Genomic DNA, 18,717 nt, shown 5'->3' on the forward strand with positions numbered 1-18,717 from the left:
AACCCATAACTAGACTGAGCCCCCTTGGTAAGAATTCAGATTTCAGCTGTCAGACCATGCTGATTTTCAGTCTTTTTGAGGTGCATCACAGGGCAAAATTTTTAAAAGGGAGCATTTGAAGTGCAGGTTTCTGATAGGAATTCCATCTGAGACAAGCTGTGGGTGATTCACCTTGCAAAGAAGCTAACTCTTGGTACTCAAAAATGCAGCCCACACTATGAAAAGCATCCTCCCCTTAACCACATTCCATGTTAATGAAATGATATAAAGAAAATAATGGAAGAGTGAGTCTCTGAGACTGCACTTTTTATTTTGAAAAAAAAATCCCTTTTCTTAAGAAAGTAAAAAATCAAATACATTGCTTCAACCTTACATTCATGTTTACCCATTCATAAAAAGATTATTGCCTTGCCTGTTGAAAATCCTCATTACTTAATACCTTTTATCCTGAATTTCTGTTCTGTCAAGTCAAATGAAACAACAGTCTGGTGAACTGCTATCAGCAAAGGGGAACTGTAAGTGACAGTTAATGGAGTGTTGTTATGGTTTTGACATTAAGGCTGAGAAAAAAATAATTATCTTACCATGGACTATGTCATTCCTAGCTGTTAATTGATTTCCTTTGTGCAATCTGCATGTCTGTTTTCTTAATAATAATACCCTCTTTTCATTTCTCCCTTTCCTACTGAAATAGGCAGGTAGTTCATCAAAAAAAGGAGAAATACATGATTAAAGGTTAGTGAACATGTGGCTTGCCAAACTTGAGATGGACTTGCAAGGAGCTAGCCATTAATCTTTTCATCATATCAGAGCAAGGTATATTGGGGGGGTCGTGTGCTTTTGCTGCCATGTAAAAAAAAAATAAAGTAAAAACTCGGCAATTTAAAAGCTACCCAAGCCAATACCACAGTGCAATGTGGTACTGTAACTCTGAGGTTGGTGTTTGTGAAAATATTCAGCTGAGCCATTCAATTACCTCTGCCATTATTCCTCCTTCAATCATGATAGATTTTGACAATCAAAATCATTTACCTCTGTTCCTCAACCTGCACTTCAAGAATTAGTTATGAAGCCTGTGTCTAGACACAGACTATTCACCTACAGTGCACTATTTTAATCCACTAGTATGGCTGAAATGTCCTAAGCTATCCTCCAAATATAACTCATTCATTCACTTCAGGCATCAACAGATTCCATTAACCTTGGTTAAATCATTTTTAATTGATTTATTCATGTGTACACAAAACAAACCTACTCAATTATTCTATGCAAACACAGTCAGCTTCCAGATCATTGCTTTTTTACATATTTATTCAATCTGGATAATTCTTTGATGTCCTGTAGCACTACAGGCTACAGTAGTGTTGGAGGGTTATATAAATCTATCTCAATGAACTCACAAACTGTTTAAAAGGGGAAAACTGAAAAAGAAAAGGCACAGAAATCTAAGGGCTTAGAAGAACATTGTGAGAATAAGGTTAAAGGTCTTCTCCCATAAGTTAGTGGCACTTACAGGTAAGTGACATCTTCTGTCCCCAGGAATGGTCACTTGATGACCTCTTCCACATATTTTAGTATCACCTCTTGCATTGAGGTCATCCTTCTACTTATTCATGCAACTAAGTCTGACAGGCTTCCTTCTCTGCTTGCTTATACTAGGACAAACCAAGGTATCTGCCAAAATAAGTCAAGTCATTCTAGCACAGAAGTGATGGAGGGTTGAAGGGCCTAAACTTTTTATTGCATATAGAACTTTATTACAAGGTAATAAGGAATCTTGCCAGGTCCTTTTCCCTTGAAATCAAAAGGTGTAATGGCCTTTATACATAGCTGCTAAGGATGATGAGCTTAGGGCAATGGTTGGACAAGAGGACTTCCACACTTGGCTGAGTGAATTTGTCGGAGTGCAACCCTTGGGAACCTTGTACTGGCTGTCTTCCTTAAGGATTGATTCTGGTTAGTCATCTAAAGTGCAAGCTATGATACAGGTGATGTACAGGGTGGAGGCACCAGTATGCTCTAAGATCATTGCTTTGAAAGCTGCTAGTAACTGCTCTTAGCTGAAGGCAGGCCTGAGAATGGGATGTAACTGTAGGTAACTGTAGCTGCTTGGAGCAGAGAGAGAAGGAAAGGCATTGTGGTTGAGAAATACAATTGCCCTTAAATGGCAAATCTGCTCTGGCTTTTATGCTCCAGATAAATGTGTAAGTACTGCACTTCCCTCAATTGTAGAAGGCAGAAGGGCTCCATTTACCTACAGTGGGGCTAGGCTCATTTGCATTTTCTCTTCTTATTTAGGTATATTCAGCAGCCTGCTTGGCTAAAACAGTCTCTAGTATCTGTATCTAGGGTTAAGGGGAGAAAGGGCAGTTGTTCATTATGTTAAATGTCACAATAAAAATGTTTTATTATAGAAAAAAAGGTGGAAATTAAGATTTGTGGACCCTCATTCACTATGCCAGTTGGATCACAGGACTTGCAGTTTTTCATGTCTGGCAGTGTTTGTTTGGGTCTAGGAACAAAAGAGCAGCTGTAATAAGGAATATAATGGCTTAAAGCTGAGTGAATTGGCAGGGTTCAAGTTTATGCAGCTCTCCTGGCAACTTGGCAATTCTAGAAACACTTAATTCACCCAAACCAATTTTTCTTTTATGGAAGAGAAAACTTAGCTTAACAGTGCTAAAAGAAATGCTATTTCCAGGCTTGATCTTAGTGTCACTAAAGCAGAGTGCACAATAAAGGAAAGCAATATAATTTCACAAATGAGGTGGAACTGTGCAGGGTGAAAAAAATTGTTTTGTCTCCAGAGATTTCATGTGAATTGAGGATAGGGGTGGAGAAGTTAGTAACTCTGGAGAATGGACTGTATGCACTAATATCAGCAGACATGTTGACTTTTCTGAAATTAAATAGCTGTGTAAAATTAATCAACTTTGATTCACTGGCATAGCCCTCCAAGCAAACTCTTCCTTTCTCCAAAGCAGCAGTTCTCAAATATCCTGTTGCTTCACTACTGCATGAAACCATGGCAGAACTATTTGTTCTAAACACAGTGGCTTTATATAATGGCTTTATATATTTTTAACAATTGAATTTGAGAAAGTGCACATAGACTAGTGCTAATTAAGATTGTGTGGGTATCTTTTCCTAATGTGATACAAACTACAAGTTTTCATAACACCCTGATCTGGTCATAATTAATCATGACAAGGATCCTGTTGATCTGAAAGTGATTAGTTCCAGCCTCAGCAAGGGTTACTGCTGGCTACAATTTTGGGCTTCATCAGATAGATTATGTTACTCTACTTTTTTTTTTTTGGTGCAGACAGAAATTAATTAAATATGACATAAAAGAATGAAGCATCTACATAGTTTCTAAATCAGTAACATAAGTGTAAAAATATTATTTACACCAAAGATCTGAACTTATTTCAGGGAACTAACTAGCATCAAAACAATTTTTTCAAGAGGAAAATAGATGACTGCAGGGAATGTAGTATGTTGGAAGATTATGCAAAAATCAAGCTGACGTGGAAGACTGTCCTGTCTCCATCTCCTGGTTTTCCAAGCTCGCTTCCTGGAGCTGCAATGATCTCTCCTGCCATTCCCCAATCCTCCCCAAGACCTGATATTGTGTAGAAGATCTTCAGAATGATTTTAGTAAACACCACACTAGTGGTGGTACCTTGTAGAGATCTGCAACAGCCTCTGTGCTCTTGCAGTCATCCTCCTCCTCCAGTTCCCACTGTGCTTGACGATGCTTCTCTAGCAGCTCGTGGTAAGCCTAAAGAAACACAATAGATATATTTAAATAGCTGAAAATGTTTTGATAGCTTCTTCTGATCCTTCCCTTCCCTGAACCCTTTTCTATGTACTATTAAAAAAGGAACTATGCCTTAAAGGGAAATGAAACTTGCTTTACCACCTTAATGTGAGCTTATCCATTCTTGTGTATGAAATTCCACAGCCTCAGCAATTTGGGGTTAAATCATATTTATCTAATACTGGAAAGCACATGAAATTATCCTATTTGCAACCTGCTTTCCTATGAATTAATATCACTTCATCCTAGCCAGTGCTATGAGGTGCAGAACAGCCATGAGACATCATCATCAGGCAGCTGTATCACACTGTATAGAGCTTTTTGTACCAGGCTTGGTCACCATGTTCCCCATGGTGTGCTTCACTTGATCATTCTTGTATTCTCTGCCAAAATCAAATGTTCCTTTCGCAGTGGAAACATAGATGAAGGAGACAGAATGATACAAGGCAATAGGGAGTCTGATCCTACTTGACCTGTACATAATTCTCAGAGAAAATACCCATTTTATGGCACCGAGAGAAGTATGAATATATTTGACCTTAAAAACTAATGGAACAGTGAAAATAAGCTTTTACATTGCCCACCTTAATGAAATCATTAATATCTTCATTATGAAAAGTTTTACTGAGGAGACTCTCTTGTTCAGCTTTCTCCCTATCTTTGAACTCTTTTCTCTTCTTTTCACGGCACTCCAGTTCTCTCAAGATCAGGTCTTTACTTTGCTGGATGCATTCTGGAACATAAACCACTGATGATTAGATACCACAGCTCCACAGGGAGAAAGTAGCATCTGCTACTGTCACACAACATAAGCTCATGGAAATCTGTTGGTAAGTGAAATAGGCAAGTAATTACCATGCAGGGTTTCAAATTTGATTCTTTTGAATTGTTACATGGCACCCGCATCAGGCTTTTGGATTACTACCATCCTGTGTTCTCCCTTTCACTGGTACTGCTGCTTATGCAAAGGCACTGTGCTAGTTCAAGGAACAGATTCCCATTTGCAGTACCCCAAACCTCCTCCTCCTGCTTCAGGATGGTCCAGAAGTGGCTCATTACCTAATTGCAGATATGCAAATGCTGCTGCAAGGACAGGGGCAGCAACATATGGTGGGGAGAAAAGGTCTAGAGCAATGTAGTTCCGATTAGCTTGAATTGGCATGCAGCCATACCAGCTTCCAAAGTGACTCAGTCAGGAACCTGCATCAAAAGTTGTCAAGGTCCCTTTGCTTTTGTGCTAGTACTGTGAAATATTTGGGACTGAGTTCTTCCCCTCTTCAGCCCCCCTATAGCTCCAAGGGATTTATAAAGCTTTTCTAAAGTTTATAAAACCGATCTTTTCACACAAGTGACAGCACAACTTGTGTTCCGTGAGTCTTCTGGCTCCTCATGCTAGCAGGAGATCAGAAGACAGTGTCCTGCATGAATGCAGCTCACAAATATTTGTAACAAATGTGACTCCTCTTCAATCTTCAAATTAATGAAATAAGGTATAGATTATGTGTACTGTAGAGTAAGGTCATAGTAAGCAATGCCTGGAACAAGCCAAAGTTTCCCATTCCAAGCATCCATCCTTCACAACAACAGTGTCCTTGGCCAATTCATCATTACCTTTTCAAAACAGAGGGGCATAGGGCTGAAGCCATAACTTTTCTCTAATGCAATAATGTGAATTCATATATGTATTTGTTAAGTCATGAGCTCTGGTCTAAGTACTCACCATTACTGAAATGTGCCAGCTGTTCCCAAAAGGCTTTGTGCAGATCTGTTAGAAGTTCTTCCTTTTGTCGGACTGACAGATTATTCTTTACAGTTAAGTGGTCCAGAATATTTGATACAGTGTTTAATCTACACTTGCACTCTTCTGGTATGTAGGACTTCAATGAATCAATCATTTTCACCATAAGCTCCCAGTTGAATAACCTTTCCTGAATGTCCTAAAAGCAAGCACAAAAAAGTCCTATATAGAAACCAAGAATGGGTCTCTGATTGTGTTTAATTACTCATTCCCAAACTACCCTTCATCATTAGATCTAGTGCTGTTGTTTCCAACTGAAGGGCTTCATTAATATCACCTTTTCCTAACATGACTGTGGAAATGGTATTTTGAGAATTAGAGCTCAACCTCAGAGTTCACCCTCTTGTAAATCTTCATAAACTGCCATGAAAATTGAGCTCTCTGCAAGAAAGCTGAAAGAGACAACTTAAGTAGTTTACTTCATTCCAGAGACAGGACTGATGGACTGTACACTTGCACCATTCTTTGTGTTCAGATTGAGTAAATTTCTCTCAACTATTTTTTTTTTTTTTAACTTTACCATTGCCTGCAAATCTTGAGATTCACTTAATAAGTTTTCCACTGCAATCATCTTCTCAGTCAGATCCATCATTATCTTTGTTGCTTTGGCACTTGAACATTTTGATTGGTCCAAAAAAGCCTGCTGGGCTTTGTCAGTCTGCTTCCAGAAAGCTTCCATCTGTAGAATATGAATCAAAAAAACAATTCATGTTCCCTCATTAATCATCCAGTATTGCATTACAGTCAGAGCCATATGAGTCTACTGAGATAGAAGTCACTGAGCTGACAGGCAACTTTCAGTATTAGTAGTTCCAGTGAACACTTTGCAAACCTCCAGGGCCTGTTTACTACACAATGATACATATGTTGGGGACACATAACCACCTGATATTCTTTTAGTGTAGTTTTTCTAAGAATTTGTTGTTAATTCTCCACATACTTCATCTATAAAAGCCTATCCTGTTGTTAGGGTTAACAGGAAAACTAAAAAAAGGTAACAAGCTTGTAGCCCTTTTCTCTGGCAAGTTGATTTAGCTGCAGGAGCAGGCACTCCAGTCAAACAAGTCTTTTGCTAAAAAAGGAAAACTGCAAATTGTAACTGTATTTCACCATCAAAGCCTTTCACAATGACAAGCTACAAAAGCACTTTATTAACTGCACTGGAATGAAGTTCTTCATGCAGTATCAGCACAATGTATGTGCTCATTCTGCTATCTTTTTGTATGGGCAATCTCCAGTTTTAGGCTCTCATGCCAGAAGCACTTAAATTATGAATATTCTGTGGGATTACTAGTACATAGAAAGGTAAGAAAATATATCCATTGCCAAGATTTCTATTATGTATATGTGAGCTTTGAAAAAGCTGTGACAGTAGCATCCTTGAGGACGGCAATAAATCCCTTTATATTACTGACAGAAGAGTGGATGAGTTCAAGGTCTTGATCTATCCAAATCTGTGTACAGGGAAATCATTTTCAGTATGGAGAAAAAGCATCTGCTGGTGTAAGAGTGACAGACCCAGTGAAAGATGACTGCTGCTGGTGAATAACTACCTCAGGTTGCTCAGCTAGGCTTCCAGTGATTTTTTTTTTTATGTGACTAACTCTGGAGAACTCAAAACAATCACTTTTTTTACAGAGCAAAAGTTAAATTGCAAAAGAAACTTGATACAGATGTACCATTGTTACCAGGACTTCCATTATAAAGTGAAAGGCACAGAAAATCAAGAGAAGGCTGAGATAATTCCCAGTGAAGCACTTAAGCACCAGACATTAAAATATGCAAACTCCTCTAAAAAAGGCCCAAGGCTGAGATGACAGGTTGTTTAGTTCAGGGCTGAAGTGCCACAGTCAATCAGCACAGGCAGCTCACAGAGCCATCAGTCTGACTAGTCAGCCTCTCGTTTTCATCAGCAGTGAATTTGCTCAAACCTCAAAAACAGGACTGGAAAGGAGAATATCTTCCAGATCATTCAGTTTACTGAAAAATAATATACAGAATTATTTTGAAACCTCCCAATTTTGTAGCATGCAAGCTATTGGGACAGGATGACACTACTTAAAAGAAAAAAATTATAAAATTATTCTTTACTTTGAGAATCAAATGCCTGCTATCAAACTCTATTTTTACATTGAAAGATATGCAAATGTATTCTAATGTGGAAAGTTACTAAAGAAAAATGTTTTGCTCAACTATATGTGCAAAGCATACTAAAAGGTTGTACTGTATTTTCTCAGTACTTGTTTCAGCTCAGAAAGTTTTGTAGTCTCTAATTACTCTCTTACTAAGTTATGGAGAATTGAAGGAGACAAGGTGTCAGGACAGAATTCCTAAAAGTCAAGATATACGTAGGCTTGAAATAGATATTACCATCTGATGACCCACAGACATTTCTCAGCCCTAAACCTAGTCTGTTAAAGCAGTATTTGTATAAAAAACCCCTTGGCTCCCAGAGAGAGTTGTAAATACTTTGCTAGAGCAATGTAAAAAATGTTTTCAGGACTCAGACATCTCAACTACAACACAAAAGGTAAAGAAAAAAAGCATTTCTCATGAAAAGAATAACATGAAAATGAAATTCTACAAAAAAATAGGAACCTACATGATCTATCACATGCTCAGAATATTCCTTTTCTTTCCTTTCTAAGTCTTCTAGAGTCTGGTACTCTGAGTTATGGGCTTCTGACATCTCAGTACTCTGGAGTCGAGAGTCAAGTTGTTTCTGCAATTCTTCAAAATCCTGGGGGAAGAAGCAAGTTATTTTCTGTTAAATAGAAGAGGAGACATAACAGCTAAATTCAGAGTGGATTTCTATGTCAGTTCTGGCTCATGGCTAAGGAAGCTAAACAAGAACATTCAGGAAGTGCTGTCTCTGGGTATTGCACTTTCTGCAGCAAGCAAGGAAAACTCAAGGTATGTATGTGAGCTCTGAAATAATTACAAATACATCTACTTCCACTAGTCTGTGAGTGCTCTCCACTGAATTCAAGTTTTAGTAAGCACTGCTCCATAAGCTTGCATACTAATAAGCCTGTGAATTTATCCACAAATATTTTTATTTTAATGCATGTGCCTTATTTAAAATGCAGCTGTGAGTGGACACAGTGTGTTTAAAAGCACAGGTTAAGTATCCAGATATAAGAATCAGAATGTTTCCTGCACAGTGCTAGTGCACACCTGTAACGCTTAGAAGGTACAAATTACAGGCTACATGATTATATGGGCTTTTAAAGCTTCTCAGTCCTTTGAAACCATGGTGCTTTCCTCTGAAAACTAATGATAGCAACATGGTCTTCTGCCATTACTCAGTAGGTAAGTACTGACATGGTGACTTCAGTTGCTGAAACATGCCTTGCCTAACAAGCATTTACTTTTAATACCACCCCATTACTTGGTTACTCTTATGACTTCAAGAAATACAGTGGGATTTTGACAAGCTTCACTAGCAATTTCATCAAAATCCCATTAATTACTCTTACAATGCAGAATTAAGAGGAAAATCCTGTCTGCAATAAATTATATAATCCTCCATCTTAGTGGTCATGAGGTCTTGGGTGACAGGTTGGACTTCGATGATCCTTGAGGTCTTTTCCAACCTCATTGATTCTGTGATTCTTTGATCTTGCCAGTGCTACAGTAAATAGGCTCCATTGCTAATGCTTTTGCTTATTACCAACTGTCTTTCACACAGTATTTATGACAAGCCTTGCCTCTTATCTGATAGCCCAACTCTAACTGTCATATTTCCAAGACACTTCTCCCAATAACACAGGAATCCCATATTGACACTTAAACAACTGGACTACTCTGGCAATTTCTGCACCTAGTAATCAGCACTTATTCTTTGCCTTGCAGCACCTTGGTTAGGTGCATGAAGACACCAATGCTCAAGCCTCACTGAAGGTTGGGCTATACTGGCAATCATGCCCTAAACTATATTACCTTTGTGTTTATCATTTGCAGTTATCACTGCAAGTCAATCAGAAAAAGGGACCTGCACAATAAATCTTGCATTTCATTTAGTAGATGCAATCACCTTTGACAGTAAACCTGAGAAGTTAAGGCAGAAGAGTGGTTTTAAGGCAAAATACATTCTGATAAAAAAATATAAGGTACAGCTACAGAGATTCTTGATATTAATTCAGAGATTGTGAGACTGCACAAACAAATCTCAACAACTAGAACTCACAAGCTAATAGACTAATGCCTAAAGGTGAAATTCCATCTGTATGTAAGAGAAAAATAATCATCACTAGGAGAAAATTAAACTTTGAACTAAGCTGCTCAGAGAAAATGATGGTGTCTCCTTCAGTGCAAATATTCATGACTTGGACTGGCAGAGTACTAGATAACTCCACTTAAGGCCCCTCCTCCTACAGAAGGTTGGGCCAGATGATCTCCAGATACGCCTCTCAACCTAGACTATTCTATGACTCCAATCTGAAAAGGGAAAATAGAACCAGTAGATCTCCTACTTTGCTTAGTTTTGTAAAGTTTTGTTGTTTTTTTTTTCCTAATAATCTTTAAACAGTAGTTGAATTCCACCTGAAATCCTTATTGACTATCAATGTACATTTTTCAGTTCAGAAGTGGCACATGGATTTTGAGACAAAGATATGGAAGAAAAAAAGACAGCAAAGTAAGTTTATTTTCCCTTGATGAAAGCCCTGAGTTTCCCCCTGATACTTTATTTCCTGCTATTTTAATATCAGTGATGATACATGGGACCAGACAAAGCCCTGACAATTAGAAATTAAGCCTGCACGAATAAGGTTCACAATTTTCTGTTTGCTTGAATGGATTCAACTACAAAATACTTTTACCCTTAACAGATTACACGTATCACTGTCCTGATCAGCTCATACATTAACAAAGAGGAAATGCACACAAGGTAATGGAGATAATCAACTAACAAGGGTGTTTCTTTGCATTTCCTCTGAAACAGATTACAAATTACATTACTGCTTAAAAGGAGTAGGAGAGAGAGCCTGCTGAGGCAGCTTGCACTGACTGCTGGGAGTAATTCTTATTTCCTGTGGTCTTAAATATCAACCAACAAAAAGACTTACATTTTCCTGAATTAAAAGGATCTTCTTGAACAAGTCATCAGTAATCTTCTTTTTATGATGAAAGTCTGTGAGGTATATTTTGAGAACCTGAGTAAACATCTGTTTAAAAGGAAAGAAACATACTGCAGGGTAAGTGCCTGTTGAACACTGTAAAGCCATCTTTGTGATAAGCTTTGTTGATTTAAATCAGTCAGTGAGACTATAGTGAATCCTAAGCAAAATAACAGAAACATCGTCAGCAACTCTGCAGTATTTCTACTGTGAAAAATTCTTTGGCTTCAGTAAGATCCTGGAGCACTCTAACAAGAACAAAGACATTATCTCACTTGTCCTTGTAACCAGACTGACACATCTGAAACCATCCTTTACTGGCGAAAATGGAGGTCACTTAAAAAGATAAAGTCAGTTTTTCTAAAATTTAATGAATGCCTAACCTGAAACATACAAACATATTCATTCCTATGATTTCAACAGCAGTCAACCAAATGAAGCATCAGACATTTTTACACGCTGCCCAAAAGTAACGATCTCAAGTTCTAGCTACCCCCTCTTACAAAAAAATACACCTGTTTTCCAGTTGTGTGGTTTGGGGCTTTTTGTTTGGTTTTGGTTTTGAGATTGTAATACTAGGGACTTCAAAAAGGTGTTTGTGAACAGCTGGGATAATTTTTGCTTAACCTCCTCCCCTCTTGCCTCAACTAGAGTGTCAGTGTAAAGAGGATTCACTTCCAGCATTTTCCAACATGAAGATAAAAATGTGAAACTTAAGAGCCCACCTGCCTGTTACTCATGTACTCAGAAACAGATGATGCAGAAGTTGCCCATTTTAAACATAAACAAAATAATATTTACATTTAAAAACAGTTATCAAAGCCAACATTTCAGCTGAGTAAAATCTGGAAAATATGTAATAAATAGAGCTAAGTAGAAGAGAAAAGCATAAAGCAGCCATGTTTTGGATCTCACTTGCTTGTTTTGGATTGGAGTTTGGCAAGTTTTGAACACACACACACACACACACACACACACACATATACACATATACATACACACACACCAGATACCAGTAAAAAGAGAAAAGGAAAAAAAAAAAGAAAAGGAATTCAGGAACACAATGTGTTTCCTTTTCCTAGACCTTATCTTAAGAAAGACTGACTGAAATCACAGAAAGCAGAGTGGAAAAGGAAGAAACTCTTCTTGAGACTGTACACCTTTTTCCCCCCCTTTTTCCCTTGTAAGCAAAAATATGAAGCCGTTCAAAGGTTTGCTAAAGGTCAAAGTCATCTGCCTTTTGTGGTAACTTCTAGTGGGCCACAAAGTGTGTTACATGCTCCCTTTCTCAGTGTTTCTGTGATTACATCACCATGTTGTTACCACACATTCATTTACAAGCTGATAATTAACTTTGAGATCAAGTTCAAGTACTCCTGGCCAAACTAAACTTCCATATGGAATCTAATATCAAGTTCCCTTTCTCATCTACTTTAGATGGGAATAATCTATCAGAAGAGAAGTTGCTTTCCAGGTTTTCCTTCATGCCTCTTCTTTCAGGCTGTGTGGAAATTAGTTACTAAAATCCCACCCTTTGAAATATAAATTATATCTGAAATGACCAGAAATGACCCATCTGTTTAAACAAAGGTCAGCAAAGTAGTAGAGGAGAATACCTTACACTTTATGTCCAGATTTATAGTAACTGAGCTGAAACTCAGTGACAGTAATGATTCTGTCCTTGACCACAACTAGTCACCATAACCAATTCTCCTGATCCAGGGTTTCGTGGCTTTAATTGTATGCATCCATGTTTGGTTTGCTGGTTTGTTTTTCACTGTCATCTTTGGATGCTGTGACTTGAGGTAGGTAGCTACCTATGGTTTAAATGGGTACCTTAATTTATGCAAAAAATCATGACTATTGTACTTATTACAATAGTACTGATTCAGCTAAACTGAATTTTCAATTTTATTCAAAGAGCTTGGAGTTCTTGGAGTTGCAATGCACAAGCATTATCTTTAAGACATAAACTCATCTATTAAATATTTTTCCCTCTTTTTATGAACCCCAAGTACTGTATGTTATCCTCTGGAGTAAGTTTTAAACCCAAATTTTTATATTACCCAGTCTGCCCTTGTGTAATTCACAGCTCAACAGATTTCATTGTATTTTGTTCCTTTCTGAAGCTCATATATGCAGACCAGGAGAAAAAATAAAGACAATACTGTAGAAATGCAACTCTACTACACTCCTTCCCAGCTACTCAGATGTTTGTTATTTCCTAAACTGATACTTAACCAAGATGTTCAAAACCACTAGCTCTAAATGAGACATGAGTACTTACCATGTGTTTTTCTTTTCTGAGTTCAGTATCAAGAAGCATGAGATCCTTTAAAACAAGGCTGCAAAGGCAGAGCTTAACATCAAAACTAAAACAAAGATTAAAAATGTGTTAATATCAATCTAAACAAAGGTGGTGCAGCTGAAAGAAAATCAGAGCTGACACAGCTCGTTTTGATCAGCACTACCTGCTTATCAGTGGCACTGAGAAAAAGGAACTGTGTCCACAGTAAGTTCCCACTACAGTGGAGAGAACAGACAACTGTCACTTGGTGTTCTCAAGGTACTTGTTGGGTGACTTCACATTCTACAGAGCAGAGGACTCTATCCCCACTCAAGCATGCCACTGCTTATGTGAACTGAGCACATGAGACAAAACAAAGGGCTCTCCTTGTCCTAACAGTGAGATACATTCTGCTAAGTTGTGATTCCCAGAACTTCATAAACAATAAACTGGCTTTCTATATACAGCATGTATTACTCCAATCTCCTCAACCATTTCTTAGGGTTATAATCAGATAATTCTGTCCTGTTGTGGTGAACATATGCATTCAAGCCCAGTCTTTGGTTTACACCAGATCTTTAGTCACTGTCACCCCTGGGACACACAAGGAAGTGACCAAACACAAGAGCGGGTTTACTGCTTACCTCTCACATGTTAGCACTTCAGGGAAGCTGGTCACCTTGAGGAAGGCTCGAGCCTGAAATCTGTCATCACTTGTTGTGGAATGTATTGTTGTAGAGGAACTGCAGTCTTCCTTGTCTCCCTGGCTCAGGGATCCCAGGCTGCCTGATGTAGATGTCTCCATGACCTGATTAGGCAGAACTGCCTGCTTTGGGTTTTCATGCAAAGATGGATTGGATGAACCATCTGCCAAAGGCTATAGTTAAAGAAAATTCACAAGGTGAATTAATACAAGACAATAAAAAGATAAACATCAATTTACAGGATTTGACTTCAAGTGAAAAATTAAACAATATACACAGCAAAGGTGTTTCCACATAAATTGAGATTCATCATACTGACAGGTTTCTGCGTGGCCCAAAAAAGCATTCTTCTGTTGTGGTTATCTGCTTAGTGCACAGATCCTTGTAGGGTTTTTCTTATGGTTCCTTGGACAGACCTAACTTCCACTATTGTCAATAGGAAGAAAAGGTCACTTGACTACAGTGAAAATTGACTGGACATCATGGAAAGCACTGCAGGTTTCAGGGAGAGCTGAAAGCAGCTGATGTCTTAAAAACAAGCCCTGTGTCAATGGACTATAAACAGCAGACTGGCAGGTAAGTTTTCTTCCATTACTTGACTCTGTAATTTACACTGACACAGAGTGGTTGTGATTAATGCTTACAAGTAGAATCGAAAACCTTACCCTGAATTTCTGATTGATGGGATAGATCACTTTTGCCTTTAATGCAAATGCTGTGATGTTACTGTTCAGAGGAGACTCACTTTCCTGTATGGAAGAGAAGAGAAAACCATTTAGGAAGAGCAGTAGATCTGGCAGTTGTCTACTGCAAGTACTATGTGCCCCTTTTGGTTACATAACTTTGGAATTCCTATTGATAACTATTTATTGACTGCTTCTGCTTTGGCACAAGACATCATCTCATAAGACTCACTCAGAGTATGAAACCCATAAAGGGGAGCTCTGTCATTACCACGGCTACAAAATGTTTTTAGTCCTGCAAGGGAAAGCAGGTAATAGCTGGTATTCAGAAGTTATTTTTAATTTGCTTCCCTCTCCCCACCTTTAGCAGGAACTGAAGATTTCACATGAGAGACTGAAATTATCTTCATAATAGAAACTACTAAAGGATAAGCACCATAGTTACCATCATGGCTATAAATATAGTCTTTTAATTTAAATAAAGTAACATTAGATGAAACAAAACCAGTCACAATTTTTCCAGGAAGAATTTTTTTTCATAGTACAACTTCACCTATAATCTAGAGAAAATAACAGCATTCTTCTGAAGAACTTTCTAAAGATAATGCATTCTTTTCATACAATCTTCATTCATACAATTTCATACAACCCTAACCTGACTTCCTGCTCCTCCTCTTTCTAAGCCACTGCTTTATGCACTGGAAAAATGGATAATCAGCTGTGTTTTGTGAGGTTATGTACAGCTTAATAAAAAGTTGGCTATAAGCAACAGATAGAATGTTTAAATCCAAGCTTTAGAAGCTTTCCTATTCAAAGTTGTCTGATTTTGTCTTATGAAATGAAAAAATCTCATTTATCAAAACTTAATTTTCTTTATAGATTCTTCTAAGAAATATCAAAGCACTGACAGAGTCAAAAGTAGAAACGGGAAGAGAAGAGCAAGCTATGTCATTCATTAGACTTATCACTGCACCTTTTCATCTCCATTTCATTTATTTCTAGAATTCACTTTAGGGTTTACTGATCAAGCTAAAAGCATAGGGTCAGTGTGTAAAACGTGCTCATACTGAGCAGTCCCACTGCTACAGTGCATATTAGGGGACAGAAGCCAACAGAGTTATTGCTCCACAATGGCTGGAGGCAGAGCAGCTCCAGCTCAAAGCTGTATCACAGTGTGCTAGAAGTAACACATCCTGCTTCTCAGCAGGTATGAGTAATACACAGTTATTATTAACATGGTAATTATGGTATTATTGCAATGTGTAAGGTCTCATAATGAAAATATCTGTATTTCTGAAGTGCTCTAACCTAATTAAAAGCCTTTTCCATATAAAATTCTTCATGAACTGTCAATTTGATGCTAGTAACAGCAAAAGCCTCTGGGAATCAGAACAAATTAATAGAAAAAAAACCCACAAACTTCAGTAGTTAGACAAATAGGTGGGAGAAACTCCTTTCAAATAACAAGGTTACTTCTTAATGTGTTATCAATGAGCTAATGTGTTTGGGAAATGGATATAGTTGTGAATGATCACCTTTAAAAGATCATGATCCCATTTCACAGGACTGGTAATATGCACAAAGCTGTATCATACTTAAGTTCTCCCACAGGATTTGCACTCCAAGAGAGAAACTAATCCATGCTCAGTTGTTCTGCTGTACTTTAACTCAAGCAAAATGATCAAGCATGGTTTGTCACCATTCCTGATCCCAAAACTGAAGGGAAGATTCATTACCAAGAATTTAAAACAAGGGTACAATGTTTACAACAAAGTCTACTTTTTCCTTGTCTTGAAACCAGTTCTTGTTGCAAGCTAAACACCAGACTTGCTGGCTTTAAGCAACACTTTCTGCATGTAGCACTTTCTGCATGTATGTAATTCATATATAATGAGTTCACTTCAGCTTTGGGTGAAAGGCAGTGATCTAACAACTACATGGTAGGATTGGTTCTCAAGTTATTTTGAGATTATTATACACACACAAAAAGTTATTTGAAATTTTGATTGAGGATGGGTTAATTTTGTGTCTTAACCTACTTTTCTTTCCAACTTGTCTAACTGTCCTTGAGCCCCAGCTCACCACCGTGGTGTTTCAGTACCTGTGGCCATCTGAACTCTGCAGTATATCTTCAGCCAGCAGCTGTTAGGAGGCTTTTCTATGTATGAAGGCAATTGAAGATGCTACTGTTTGCAAACATACTCATTTTACTTCATTCATTCTTTCTCTCTACAGTTCTAAACAGTCCAAGTGAGATTTGGAGCCTCTAAGGAAGGTCTAGAAAATAAATACTTGTTCCAGACTGGATCTTTGTAACTCTCAAAAGCCCTCTAATAAATCTTCTTCTCCAGGTAAGAATCCACAGTCAGCTATCAGCACTGATTTCAGTATTTAGAAACTTCATCTCATGTAAATGGTGTTGAGTTTTTCCATCAGCCTTTTGAAATTAAGGATAATAGAAAGACAAAACCAAAGCAGCCCCTACGCAGGATCTTAATTAAAATACTCAAGAAAGAATCCCTCAGGAGAAATGGAATTCATAAGGGCAATGAGTGCCTGAAATGGTGGCATTCCTAAGCAGCCATCAACTCCCACTCTCCTTCTTACACTTCAAGGGCTCAATTCCAAACTCAGTAAAATTAGAACAGTTTGGACCAGGCCTTGGAATGTGCTCATTACAACATGCAGCAGAATGTACCATTAAGAGCAGAGCTTTACCTCCAGCACCATTTCCTCTTTTGATGTACTTTTCATGACTGTGTATTCTTTTTCATCAGAGTCAAAGCTTTCCAGAAGTGTCTGGGAATCATCCTTCTGAAATTCCAAGAGAAAATAGATAAAATATTACACTGGGATCATGGAGATTCACTCAAATTATCTTTGGCAGCCTGGACACATTCATGTCTCCACCCTGAAAATGATTTCAGTATTACTTGAAAATTTTGGAAAAATACAATCTGAAAACAAATGAAAATTTTGCATATTTCAGAAGAAAAAAATAATGAAGTTTATGAATTTGACTTATCAGTCTAGAAGTAGAATTTTAATTTGTAAGAGGCTGTAAATATGTCAAATCAATTCATCTGCTCTCAAAATATCTTGCTACAGACTATGGAGTCAAGCTCATAGTTCCAGTTCAAATTTCTCAGTTAAAGTACTTTAACTAAAATTGGCTATATTGCCTACAATGAGGGGAACGCTGAGTGGCTTTGCTCTCCTGCTATGAGAAAAACTTCCTAAATGAAATTTTATATGTGGGAAGGTTCCTGTCAGGAAGACCACCAGAAAATGTTCACCATATTCCTACTCTAAAAGCAGCCTGTACCATTGGCCTTCACTCCCCTAACAAACACACAGCTGCTGGTAGGGACACAGAGTGTGCAGCAGCGAAACCTCCTGCTGCACACATTCCTCCCTGTGCACTATACAGACCAAAATACAATACTAATGTTGGTCAATGCATCCAAACACAGCATTGCAAGGAATGTTTTTAGTGAAGGAAAAGATGGTACCCACTCTACCTCAACTAATTTTTAAATTCTTTTTCAGGTTTTCAGGCCACTGACTACTTTTGGTGTAGTCTGATGATATGACTTCAGCCACTATGAATGAAAACTGTCTTACAAAAAAATCTCCTTGAATTATTTGACCCTTTGGTATATCAAGCAGTCCATTTCCTCGACATACAGAGAACTGCCCAGCAATTACATACATTTATTTCCTTATGACTTGCCTCTGTCATCTCTCTGGAACTTAGGAGGTGTTCAACAATACAGATCACAGTCTTGGGTTAGCCTCTAAGACATGGTAAGTTGCAGATGCTAGTTCCTAAAAATCTACTTATGACAAAAGAATAGCTGCAAGTCTCCCTGACCAATCTCGTCACTTTTTTGGTCCCAAACTAGAAGTACACAAAATTTAGGTTGAGTGATTGGGACTTTTAGAACTAGTCACACTGAATTCACCACTGTACTTCACATCATAGCCACTCCAGAGTAAGAATTTGCTTTTCTCTGCTTGTTTCTCAATTAATTCATATTTATCCAGTATTCATTCTCACTCCTTTATATCTCCAATGTTATAATTTTTAAAGTATTTGATTTTTTCCAGGATTCATTCGTTTCTTGCTAATATTTCTAATCTCATTGCCTGCCTCTCCATTTGTTTTTGCCCTTTGTTATTTTTACGGCTAAGTGCTACTGAGCTCTCTCCTTTCAGACCATTAAGAACTTCAATAAAATTAAGTCTAACTGTAATTACCGCAACACTTCATCAAGCTAATCTACCAGAATATCATAATGA

General features: G+C 37.8%; 1 protein-coding gene across 1 annotated transcript in view; it reads right to left on the bottom strand.

Annotated features, from left to right (window-relative positions):
* EVC (EvC ciliary complex subunit 1) overlaps window positions 1-18,717 on the bottom strand; it is a 38,743-nt gene that overhangs the window by 17,746 nt on the left and 2,280 nt on the right. Inside the window, exons 2-11 of the mRNA XM_054391599.1 lie at window positions 17,134-17,229; window positions 14,398-14,481; window positions 13,673-13,905; window positions 13,029-13,113; window positions 10,691-10,789; window positions 8,224-8,361; window positions 6,142-6,300; window positions 5,544-5,760; window positions 4,408-4,556; window positions 3,686-3,784 (exon numbers count right to left, since the gene is read on the bottom strand). Coding sequence (XP_054247574.1) covers window positions 3,686-3,784; window positions 4,408-4,556; window positions 5,544-5,760; window positions 6,142-6,300; window positions 8,224-8,361; window positions 10,691-10,789; window positions 13,029-13,113; window positions 13,673-13,905; window positions 14,398-14,481; window positions 17,134-17,229 — 1,359 coding nt within the window. The remainder of the gene's footprint in view (window positions 1-3,685; window positions 3,785-4,407; window positions 4,557-5,543; window positions 5,761-6,141; window positions 6,301-8,223; window positions 8,362-10,690; window positions 10,790-13,028; window positions 13,114-13,672; window positions 13,906-14,397; window positions 14,482-17,133; window positions 17,230-18,717) is intronic.

Source organism: Indicator indicator, chromosome 23 (assembly GCF_027791375.1).
Source record: "Indicator indicator isolate 239-I01 chromosome 23, UM_Iind_1.1, whole genome shotgun sequence".
In the NCBI taxonomy this organism is placed as follows: domain Eukaryota; kingdom Metazoa; phylum Chordata; class Aves; order Piciformes; family Indicatoridae; genus Indicator; species Indicator indicator.